Here is a 12469-nt window from a genome sequence, read left to right on the forward strand (position 1 = left end):
ATTAATTTTATAAAAAGAAGCAACTTTGCTCAGTACCCTTTTGAAAATATCCAGATTCCTGGGAAGTCTTTTGGGGCTTAGTGCACTGCATTTCAGCGTGGATTATTGACCTCAGCTTAACATTGTGCTAAGCATGCCTAGGTAGTTTCTTGTTTGGAGCTAGTTTATGTCTGGGTGGCTTGGAGCACAGGCAGAGTAAGTTTTCTACTTACAAAATTGCACGTAGGTCTACCCCTAAATGCTTTGATGTCCTTTATAAATCTGGTTTTGTCTCCTACAGTTGCATGCCTTGTTTTATATTTACAAATGTTCTCCTTCTGGGTGAAGTGTGTTTTGTATTTAAATTCCAGGCATCTATACTGGATTCTAAGAGAAATCCTGTTGAATTTTGTTACTTTTCAATAAGCATCATCTCGTGTAGATGTACAAATTCTGTTGGTTCCTGATGCTCAAAAATGAGGTTGTACATCTGGAATTAATAGCAAGGGAATAAATTATACATAAGTGTAGTATGTTCACGATGCAGTGTCTTGGTATGTCACCTTTGCTTAAGTTACGATGCATTAATTATATAGAAGTTTCAAACACATCAAATTATAGTGTTAAAACTAAATGATGAGAACACTTGGTAAATTTGTTTGAGCCTAATTTTTTTTCCTCAATAACAGGTGTATATAAATGTACCATGCAATATGGATTTACCATAACCTTCTCAGTTCTTTTCAGAGTTGAATGATCATACGGAATCATCCATAATGCTAAATATAGCTCTTAACTTTCTAAGCCAAAATTGTCTATATGGCTACTATAGTAAGTGTTTCTTCTTCCAAAACAGTAAGTCTAGAGCACCTTCTAAATGTGGTGCCAGTATTCTTCAGCATGGAAGAAGTTGACTGAAAAGAGGTTTAGTGACTAGTGGAATATACAGAGGGAAGCACAGCTGACTTTTTTCATGTTGTAGCCTGTCTGACTACTTGTTGCTATGTTATCTTTCCTCAGATTGTTAAACTGACTATTTATAGAATGCTTCCAAAAAACCTTCAGAGAAGAACTATGATGCAGAGGCTGCACCTGTTCCCAGAAGATGTGAGTAGTCGTGCAGTTACATTTTCATTGCTGTGTGATTTGGAGGTGAAGAGAGACCGATAGAAACAGCAAAACTCTTGTCATAAGAAGATAGGAAAAATCAAGCTGTGTTTTATTTATGTATCTAATATAGCTGAAATGTTGATGCTCTTTTCTTTATTATTTCAGAAAATTGTGAGATACAAGACACGCGTGAGATTGTGTTCTGTTTTAGGTTAAACACTTAGCATGAAGAATGTGGAAGTGTTGACAAATTTTGGTCTGGATTTGTGGGGGAGTGGTCTCATTTTTTAAACAATCAGATAGCTAAGACTGTTCTTACCTGCCTCAGGTTATTCCAGAAGATATAGAGAAGAATCTTCTACAAGAGATTCCTCAGCCACGTGCAGTCCCCAAGAGGTTAGATGAATATACACCAGAAGAAATTGCTGCCTTTCCAAAGGTTTGGACTCCGTAAGTATCTTAGATTTTTTTAAGAGGACACTTTAACTGAATATGTATTGGATAGGCTCTCACATTATCGGTAATAGAATTATTTTTCTCTTTATGTCATCTGATTTTGAAAATAGGAGGTCATTAAAGCAAAGAACAGTCATACTAGAAGGGAGTGGTTGCTCAATTTTTTGTATTTCTGGCCTTTCTTTTAATGAGAAAAGCTTTACTTAAAATTGTATTTTCAACTCTTCTTCGAAATAAGCTGAGTAAAAGTTGGGTAAAAAACTTCATCTTTGTTACACTATTTGAGTTGTATGTGCTCTATAGTACATAACAGCCATAGCCAAAGGAAACACGATGTGGCTCTGTGAGAGAATGATTCATTGCCAGGGCGGGAGGCAACCCTTCAGATTTTCTCTAGAGGAAGGGAAAGTATTCTGCTAAATTAGACCTCGGAGAGTAGATCTTTGTCGGGGAACGTACCACGTGTTTATTTTGATAAATAGTTTCTTTTCCATGTGCAAAACCAGTTCCACACTAGTTGTGTGGTATATGAATGAGTATTTGTTGTTTGCTTTATACCACCACATGCAGCACTGAGTCAACCTGCTAGTGAAAATAAGGCGTTACATTGGAGATATTTTCAGATTAGTACCAGTATGATATTTCTTATGTTTAAGAGTCCCCTTTAGGCTAAGGATCCCATTATGGTAGTCAACAGAGAAATTAATTTTGAAAGATGGCCCCTTTCCTGAGTATTCTAATGAAATTCAAGAAGAAATGTAACAAGTGGGGAAGTGGGAAAGGTGTAAAACTGACACCAGGACCAGCTTGATGGTCCAGTTAGATTACTGGTATTTCTATTTCAATAGTAGTTTTTAAAAAAGAAGGTTATGATTTTCTTTGTCCTGTAAAAAAGTGTTCTTGTGTACTTACTCATACACTAATCCTAGAAAATAGAGCTGGTGTGAGTCTCAAATGGTATGTCATCCTATTGAGCAGTTCCACTGCACCAGATGTTAGGTGCATGTGGACAGAAATCAGCTGTTGAAATGGTAGTAGCATCTTACTTCTCATGAGTCTGCTTAAGACTCTTAACAGCTGAATGAACACAGAATGGTTGAGGATGGAAGGGACCTCTGGAGGTCATCTAGTCCAACATCCCTGCTTGAGCAAGGCCATCTGTTGACCAGGATGATGGCCAGACAGCTTTTGAATATCTCCAAGAATGGAGACTCCACAACATTTCTGGGCAAGCTGCTGCAGTGCTTGGTCACCCTCACAATAAAAGAGTGTCTCCTCATCTTCTAATGGAACCTCCTGTCTTTCACTTAGTCATGTTCAAATCAATAGGACTGAACACTTCATATTTTTACAGGAGGATTTAATAGGTTCAATGTAGATTTTCATGTCCAGTGGATTGCAGAACATTATTAGAGAATGATCTGCTGAATTTATGTGGTTTAGATTTGTAGCTAGTAGTGATTGCATAGTAGCAAGCCTTGTACAGTAGAAGAAATCACTGTACAGTAACAAAACCAGTAACCTTTCAAACAAAGGAAGCCTCTAAATACAAAGAGAGAGGGTGTTTTAAGTAGGAAGGTAAAGTTAATCTGGAGGAACAAAATAGAATTTGAATTAATGAAGAGAAGGGGAAATTCACATAAGAATAATACTCTTAAATGGTCTATCAGTAAAAACAGAAAGCAAATAATTTTTAGTGCATGGCCAAAGCTGTTGGTGTACCTTTAAAAGGGATCTGGTGCTTCTTGCTTGCTAGAATTAATATTGAAGGGGGGTTTTGTGTGTTTGTGTTTTTTTTTAAAGTAAATTAAACATTTTCAATTACAGCATGTATTTTCTCTGCATTATAAGGCACATGCAAATAAGGGCATTTACCCTTCATAGGCAGTGGAGTTAAGGCAGCAGAGGTACGTGGACAAGAGATATAACTTTTTCAGAAGAAAAGTGGTAATAGCATAACATAAATGAACACATGGGAAGGATCTTCTTGCAATTCAGGAGCAGAGTGTGCTTATAATTCCTTTTATGGGCCAGCAGCTCTTACTTCTTGAGCCAGACATATACAATTAAGAAATCCCATGAATTTATGAAGGACAAATGTCTGTATCTGTTTTGTATGTGTTTATAGGATTTGTATTCCTTTGTGGGGAAGACTGAGTAATGGTCCATTGTTCTGTCACATGTTTAACAGAAACCAAAATATTTTTTTAGTGAAACTTCTTAATGTTAGTGAGCTTTTGCTTGCAAATCCTAGTAATAACAGGAGAAAGTTAGTCGGTGACATTTATCTAGCCTTAAGTCAAGTGAAGAAGCCTGCACAGAAATATGTATTTATGTATAATGTGTATTTGTGCTAGCACATCCACACACATAGTAGTCGTACCGAGTCACACTGATTTTTCTTGTCAGAGATGGGATGACACATTTCATTTGTGGAATATTTTTCCTCTGCTTTTAGTGATTGAACTTCGTGAAGCATGTGATGTCATGAGTGTTGACTATATCACATGACTAGATCAGATGCACACCGTTTTGCTTTGGCTTTTTTGGGTGTTTTTCCTGTCTTGCAGTTAACGTGTAGGTTCTGAGTCAAAGTTTTAAGTGGATTCAAAAAAGCAAAGTGATTGACCATCAATGGCTATTAAATATGGTTCTCCAGATGTGACTCATGACTCAGGAAGTTGTAAATATTGCTGTATATTGATCTTGTGTTCTTAACTTTTTCTCTGTGCATCTACTACTGAGATGATGGAACTTTGATGTGACCTTGAAGAGTAGATCTTATATGTGTATAGTAAATAAATGAGCAGTTGATAAACAGCCTGTCTTATGATAAAATTTGAAATGTGTTGAATTCCTAATGCTGGACTTCTTTTAAGTGCTAAAGGTGAAGAGCTGTGGGAACGAAGCGGATAGAGTAGAGTATGATCTGAAGTCTTCCAGGTGATCAGTACTGACTTGTGCTTTTCTGCTCATTTTCAGTATGTAGAATTTAATGTATTTTTTGGTAGGATAAATTTAAATATCAGCTGAATGTTGCATGGAGAACACCTAAAAGAAGAATGTTCTGCACACAAAAAAAAAGCATGTTTGTTTATGTATCAGTAGCTAGACACTTCTTTGTGATAGTGCTTGTTTAATGTGTATTGACTTAGATCTTTGTTCTAAAATAGGGAAGGGGCACTGACAGCTTAAAAAGAAGAGAATTTTGGAAATTAATTGGGTTTTGTCATATTTCTATGTTCTCATGAATATGGATAATACTTTCAAAAGCTTATTAAAAAATCAGTTGTACTTAAGCTCCTGATCCTAGGCGGTAGTAAAGTCAAGTCTGTGCGTCTGTTCTGTGTAATTTGAGGCCCCTTGGTATTATGGTCTCTGTTGAAAGGAAACAAAGTCCAGTAATGCTTTAAGTCCTCTTCAGTGTAGAAATAAGTAGAATGAATTTGACTTTTTCTAACCTATATCAGTTACACACATTGCTATGTTTGGTTTTATCCTCACCACTGGATGGAGTTGAGAACGCTGAAATCTGGTTCCTATGAGATTTCATTGGATTACCCCTGAAGAAATTTAGACTCTGCACCAGTGACCAGAACTGTACAGTGCATTAGAGTAAAGCTGATAAGCCTCTCATGCTGTGTGGTATATTATATTCTCATATAACTGTCTTTAGTACTAATAGTAATAAAGATTCTTACATGATAATTTAGCACTGAATTGGAATCTGGCGGTTAGCTTTAACTAATTGGGAGTGTCCCTTTTGTTCTCTTTTGTACAAGGAAACCATGGTACGCTACCAGACCTTTTGAAATGCTTTCCTTTGTCCCTGCTCACTGCCATAGTCTTGCCTGAGTTCATCTTCTCAGCACTGGGCCACTTCACTCTGACATGTAGATGTGTGTGGCAGAGGACAAGTAAACTTGATGCCATAAAATTTAGTTACAGCCATCAAACTAAGTTTCCTGATAGCTTCATGTTAGCGTTGAGAAGACTACTTGAGTGTGTTGATCCTTGGGGAAAATCTGCAGGCAAGAACACTGTTCTGAAGCTAGATTTGAAGCTAGAATTCCTGTCCCATCATTTCTTGGAACCATACCCTCCAGGGGAATTAAAAGCACAGAGAAAATATGCATTCCCTCTTCGTATTCCTCTCTGCAGTCTCATCCTGATCTATTTCTGATAAGTGTTATCTGTATACAATCATTTTACTCCATGCCAGTTACAGAGGTAGGGGAGTGCTGCTGCCTTAGAAGCCCTGCAGCTGCAGCAGATTTTAAGGCTTTCAAATGAGAGGATCACAGTGCTTCTCTTGTGAGATGAGTGGGTGATTCAAGTGGGTATTCTGGTGAGAAGAACTGGGGGAATAGCTGGACCTGAGAGGAATGGAATAGAGGATCTGAAATGACTGAGAGAGATTACTAGAGAGGAGTGGAGTTAGTGGGCCCTGGGTAGGGTAGGGAGGAACAAAGGGGAATTTGGGAGAACTTTGAATGCTCTGAGTGGAGAGACTAGGCCAGAAGTTCCCCTTCAGTCATCTACTCCAGCTAGAGCCACTTTTAAAGGCAGGAGGATGTACCTAACACTGCTACAGTACCTTAGCTGTGTTGGACTTTAGTCCTACCTTTTCTGCTCTCAGCAACTGGTGAGTCCTAGCGGAGGGATCAAGAATGGAGGTGGTTATCTACCATCTCTCCACTAGCCACAGGGCTCATTGCCGAAGTCGCTGTTGTAATTTCAGCTTCTTGTCCTTGCCTGAAACCAGACCATTGTGGATGTCAGATATTAGTGTCAGATAAGTTTTAATTTAACCTTCAGCTCGCTACTTTGGCAGTCTCGATGTTGGGAAGAGTTTCCAATTTGAAGTAATGGGAAAAAATAATACTGTTTTTCTTCCTGACTGAGGGAGTGAATGTTACAGCGATTGTCTATCACTGAGAGTTCTAAGCAGGGAAGGGCTTAGTTGTGAAATAAAAGATACGGAATTGAGCAAATTTGGTAAAATAACTTTCTGATATGATAAGTCAAATACATAAGTCTGTAAAAGGGGACTTAAAGTTAATTTTAACAGTCACTGTTCTGAAGTGCCAGCTGGAGTGTCTGAGAACAGACAGCTTTGCCCCAAAGGCACTGAAAGAACGGTTATATGAATATCCAGCTGTAATAGACTCTGTGTTCAGAACTGTTTCAATGTGTGGGAGCCCATGGAAGAAGTAATGTTTGCATTATTTCTTTGAACAGACTGTAGAAGCAACAAAGATTTAAGTATTTACATATTCTTTAATGATGTCAGCTTTTTAGAGGTGCATAGCAAAAATGTTCTTTTAAAAATGAGTCATAAAAAAGGACAAAATACTGACAGCTTTGTTCAACAAGCCGAAGAGAAGTTAGTTAAAATATCATTGTATAAATCTAATGTTCTTTGTAATTTGAGATTGACCAAAGAAACAACTACCTGACTTCAAAGTATTTTTCAGAACAAGAAATGTAAAGGGAACACGAGTTGTTTTTTGGAAGTCCAAATATTGTAGGAACATGTACATGTGTGTCTCAGAATTCAAAACTGACTTTTTGTTTGGGTTCCTCATCATTTTTTCCTTTCCTTGCTGACAGGCTGCCCGGAGAGGTTGTGGGATCTCCAGCCTTGGAGGTGATCAGAACTTGACTGCACAAGTTCCTGAGCAACCTTATGCAATGCTGAAATTAGTTCCACTTTGATTGTGGTCCCTTCTGATAGAAATTATTCTATGGTTCTTTACGTATGATGAAAGTAAGGAAACTTAGATAGTAAAATAGATTAATATTCTAATAAACTGTGTTTAAAACCTCCAATGCATAGGTGGCCACTAGTGTTAGTCCTATTTGGCTTTTCCTTGTGCTATTGTTTGTTACTCTGTATTAGGGTCTTAGTCTGGCTCTTTACTGTTGTGTACTTTGCTCTGTGAGCTTCTGTAGAACCCATAGGTGGCTTCCAAGCAGTAAGAGTAGTCCCTACAATAAACCAGAGCGTGAAAGATGCAGAAAAGCTATAAACCCATTTTTTTTTTTCTTCAGATGGTTTTAATAAGTCTTCCTGCCTTAAGTGCCTTTTGTTTTTAACTATTATTTGTCTTCCATTAAGTTCTGAGCCTGGTGACCACTCCGTTTAACAGAGAGTAGAGTTTCAAAAGTGAATTAGATTCCTTTGAGAGTGATTTAAAAAAAAAGTAGTCAAAGGGAGACACTTTTTGTGCCACATCTTACGGGAAAAAATATAATGTAGTTGATACTGGCCCTTTAAAAATAGCTGTATCCTTTAATGGAAAAGATCAAATGAAAAGCATAGCTTGATTAAAGGTATGTAAGGCTATAAAAGATAGGTAAATACAATTATGACAAGAAAATTAATCTTTAAGGTTTTACATTAAAACTTACACCCCCAAAAATGTACCTCATTGTATATAAAATAGCTATAAGACAGCTAATAGGGAATGAATATAAATTACTGAATTTATATGAGAAATTACTAGTATTAGGAGGAAAAGAGCCTTTTTCTCTTTAATCTGAAGTAATGTAAATAATTTTCATTTGGATTATGAAGAGAACATGCTTAATGCTGCTAATGATCTCACTGGACTTTTTACCTATATTTTGTATCAAAATGTCTTCTATAGATGTTTTTTGAAAGGCTCTTTTGCTGGTAATTAGAGACTGACACACCATAGACAAATACAAGAAATCCAAGTGGGACACTAAAACAGGGAAATGGTTTTTAAGGGAAGCACAGGTCTGGTGTGGAAACCTAGCAAATAGTTTGTTTTTCAGAGTGGAGAGCCTTCCCATCACCCCTCCTTCCACCACAGCAGACTTCATGATAGGACATCAAGCAGGATCCTGCTCCATGAAAGCAGAGAATTAAATGTCAGAATATTTCCAGTGAGAGAGATTTTCTTTGAGCATTCTTTCCTTTTATTCCTAAATGGAACCATTTGCCTTCCTAAATCGTGCGGAGCGTCTCCCTTAGGTCCTCAATGGAAAGGTCTGAAATAAGTGTAGTTGAAAACCATGTAGATACAGGAAAGTTAAACTATGTCTTTTCCAGACTCATTTAGAGGGGAAGAAGGATCAAAAACTAGTTCCTTTAATAGAGTTTGATTTTTGTAACTTTCTACCATGAATGAAATCATTATTTCCAATCTGTTTGAAGTTTCAAATTGTATGTCTTTTAAATGAGTTTTAAACAGAAATCATCACAGAATTCACCCGTCACTGATGAAGAAAATAATTCTGTTCCATAAAAGCAAGGATACATCAGATTCATGTGTAAATTTTCCTGTTATATACCATTTTAAAGTTGTTTAACTGTCTGGGTATATATATGTTTTTAGACAGTTTTAAAGGCAGGAAATTGTATTTGAAGAAGTATTTAAATAAGAATGTTACCAAATATATAAAACAGCAGCTCTGTGTTGTTCCAGTTAGATGGATGCATTCCTGAGAGTTTCCCTTAAGAAAGCAGAGTTGTCTGATTTCCAGGAGTGCGCTGGGCTGGTGGTGGTGTGCATACTGAGCGCCTGTTCCACTGCCAGCCTTTACAGGAGCTCTCCTCGGGCCAGACAGCCTCTCACTTGTCTTTCTGGGGAATAAAAATCCTTGAACACTTCTGACATTTTTAAAACTTGATGTATTGTAAACTCTGAAATTTGGTTTAAGAAACCCAAACACCTTTTTAATGTTTTTGGCAGTGTGGTTTTTTTTTTTTTTTTGTCTGAGTAACTTGCTTGATTTCTGGCCCCCATCTGTACATCCTGCTTTGAGGCAGGGGGTTGTAGAACCTGGTTTGAAGCTCTAATTTTGTTTCAGCTGAACAGCATGGGCTGGGTAGGGTCCCAGTACTGCATGACACACAGATTCTTGGTGGTATATCAGCAATGCTCCATGGCTTTGAAAGCAGATAATCACAGCGTTCTCAGAAATAAAAGTTTGTAGGTGATGAAACACAAGTACGTTGGGCACCTAGGAACTGCAGATGGCTCTGATAATCCTCTTATACATCCTGTGCTAATGATATGGTGGTTGTAACTTGCACTTCCAGTTCCTCCCCAGCTCTGTGTTCCTTAGAGCCAGCCTTGTCAACCTCAGGCAACTCAAAGCCTACTGCCGATGTTCCTAGCAAACCAATTTGTAGGCACTGATAAATAGAAAGGATTTTGGATTAAGACATCCTCTCAGCCACAGTTGCCCATTCTGTTTGTTGTCTTGCAAGGTAACTGCAACAGTAGTTGTCTTGCCCAATTCTACAGTTTCTAGTGTAAGTTCCTATTTTTAGTCAAATTATTTCTAGGATGTGGTAGTAACAGAGCTGAAGAAGAAGGCAGAGATATCCTGGATACATGGCTGAAATTTTATTATAAACAGTACTTTTATGAATGTAAGATGCTGGCAGTTTTACTTTATGAAGTGTTTTTGTCTGCTACTTCCCTCAGATAACTTTACAGGGAACCAACACCAAAAGGCACCTCATATTATATTGGATACAAAAACTATATTTGGAGTATTTCCAGTGATGTGCTCTGCTACAAAGTTTATAACTTGCAGTTAATACCAAGCTTGTAAAGTGCTTTTTTGTTCTGCAATGAAATATAAAGTATAATAAATGAAAAGGTGGGGCTGGTCACTCCAGCTATATGGAGAAGCTCAGAAAGAAAACCATAAACATTTCCTCCGAAGATGGTGAGGTCTTGAGCAATTTTTGTAAGGACCATCCTGAGTTTATTCATGAGCCTTTAAAAATTCTGCATTGAAATAAAGATACTCCAGCCATTTTCTTAGTTCCAACTTAGTTGCAGAGTGTGTCTACAGCTTTTGGGGGTTTGAATTGTGTTTGTAGTGTGCCTTGCGTCACAGTGTTTGATCCTTACCTTGGGCTATGGTTGTTTCTGTACTAGAAATAACTGTGGCCCCCTCAACTTGAGTGCTCATCTTCTGTCACAAAGTGGGGCTGGCATGTATCAGTGTTCAGAGAAGAGGTGGCCAACACAAACTTCTGTGAAAGACTTGAGTCAGTCTTACTTTTTCCTAAAACCAGAAACTGTATAAACCAGGAAAAAGCTATCCTGCCAATACATCCCGATTCTGTTCCAATGTACTCTTCGAGGAATCCCTCTGGAAGTTCATTTTCTGTGGCTTTTTTGGTCCTCAGTAGGAATTCCAGTAACTAACTGGAGTTCATTAACCCCCATTAAAGTCTGGGGACTATCATTAGTAAATTTTTTAGTAGTAAGGGCATAAAAATATCACATGATTTTTTTTGTAGGATTTAACTTAAGTCTTTAAGGTAACTGAGTCTCACATTTCAGTCTACCATGGCTGGATCTAAATTCCTGTGGACAAAAAGCCACACAGTTAGATACTTGAGAAGAAAATTGCTCTCCTCTACATTAGGTTGTAACCACAGGCAGCAGCTGGATACTAATCGAGAAGGGTCAGTAGCTTAATCATCTTAGAAATCCAACAAATTCATGTTTAGATTGTTTAGCCTATTAAAATTAATTAGTGTCGATTCTCTAGCTTGCATAAAACACACAGGTGCTACTGATTCTTATACCCTTTATCTGGGACAGCTTACACTGTGGCTAAAACAGGTTGAAGGTAAGAGATTTAATAGATAGGTAACTGGGCACTTTACTTCAGCTGTCTGAAGAGGCTCTCAAAAAGTTCCAAATCTACTTTGCCTTTCCCTAAATTCTGTTGATCTCATATGTGAGAATAGAAGTGAAATTAATGGGAGCAATATGAGAATGGTTGTCTACAGTACTGTTGAACTACTTGCCCAGATGAATTTAGAATTATATTATTTTTTAATTGCTTCTTTATAAATGTCTAGATTTGCTTTTTTCACTTTTGGTGCTGACAGTAAGTCTGGAAAGCATTTCACCATTCCTTTAGCCATTTCTCTGCTTATTTGAAGAATAACATAATTCCTTGGACACTGCCAAGCATACAGTGCTGTTCTTTCTACAGTCCTACAATTTTTAGCAGAATATAGCACTTAAAGAAAATCCTTTTGTTTGCAAAAAGCATCATCTTGCCGAGATGAAGTTTATATGTACATTGTGTTGATTGAACTTAAACAATTTTACAGACAGAATTCATATAATCCAGGTGAAAATCTGGGATTGACAGTAATTTTTAAAGACCTTAGTTCAGTTTTACCTGATTTGTTTCTAGGGAAACTGGGGTTGTAACCAGTTTATTTTAAATTGTAATAAGCCATTCTTGGGTAATAAGCATATTAACATTGCTTTAGATAACTTGATTTTTAAAAATTAAAACAAATGCTAGTTTTATGTAGAAAAAACCCCAAACTGTAGTTGAGGACCACGAAAGATTTATCTTTTGTGTATGCAGGAAAGGGTTAGTCACTATAGCTGTACTGGCAGTAACAGTAAAGCCACCCTTTCTGACTCTGTTTTGTTGCTAAATGCAGCTTCTGTTACTGTGGTTTGTTCTCCCAAGTGAAATAAGTTATACTTGTAGAAATGCCTTTAAGATGAGTTGATAGTCTGCATGAGAACTATTTCAACATGGAAACGTGGAAGTTTTGCCCTCAAGCAGAGCAAGTTCACGGTTTGGATCAGGCCGTGGTGGTTATTGGAAATTCAGTGATAGTTTAAATATCATTAGCAGTTACACTGATTATTTTACCAGAGGCATAGAGCTACCTTGGGATAGTAGCTACATCTTGAGTACAAAAACGATTCAGAGTGTAACCACATAATTTGGTTTTACTGAGAATGATACCCATGTCTAATCCTTGGTTCTTGATTTACTAGTGTGATTAGTCAAACAGATGAAATGTGTTCAGAAATCCCCTTTAGCTATAGTGCACTTACCTAATAGCTATTGACTTTGGCACAACTTGTGAAGTGTACCTGAAAAATAT

General features: G+C 37.3%; 1 protein-coding gene across 1 annotated transcript in view; it reads left to right on the top strand.

Annotated features, from left to right (window-relative positions):
• The window catches only part of MRPL13 (mitochondrial ribosomal protein L13), a 36754-nt gene that overhangs the window by 15756 nt on the left and 8529 nt on the right, over positions 1 to 12469 (top strand). The window contains exons 5-6 of the mRNA XM_032999649.2: positions 1000 to 1086; positions 1418 to 1539. Coding sequence (XP_032855540.2) covers positions 1000 to 1086; positions 1418 to 1539 — 209 coding nt within the window. The remainder of the gene's footprint in view (positions 1 to 999; positions 1087 to 1417; positions 1540 to 12469) is intronic.

Source organism: Tyto alba, unplaced genomic scaffold (assembly GCF_018691265.1).
Source record: "Tyto alba isolate M040663 unplaced genomic scaffold, T.alba_DEE_v4.0 Super-Scaffold_9, whole genome shotgun sequence".
NCBI classification, from domain to species: Eukaryota; Metazoa; Chordata; class Aves; order Strigiformes; family Tytonidae; genus Tyto; species Tyto alba.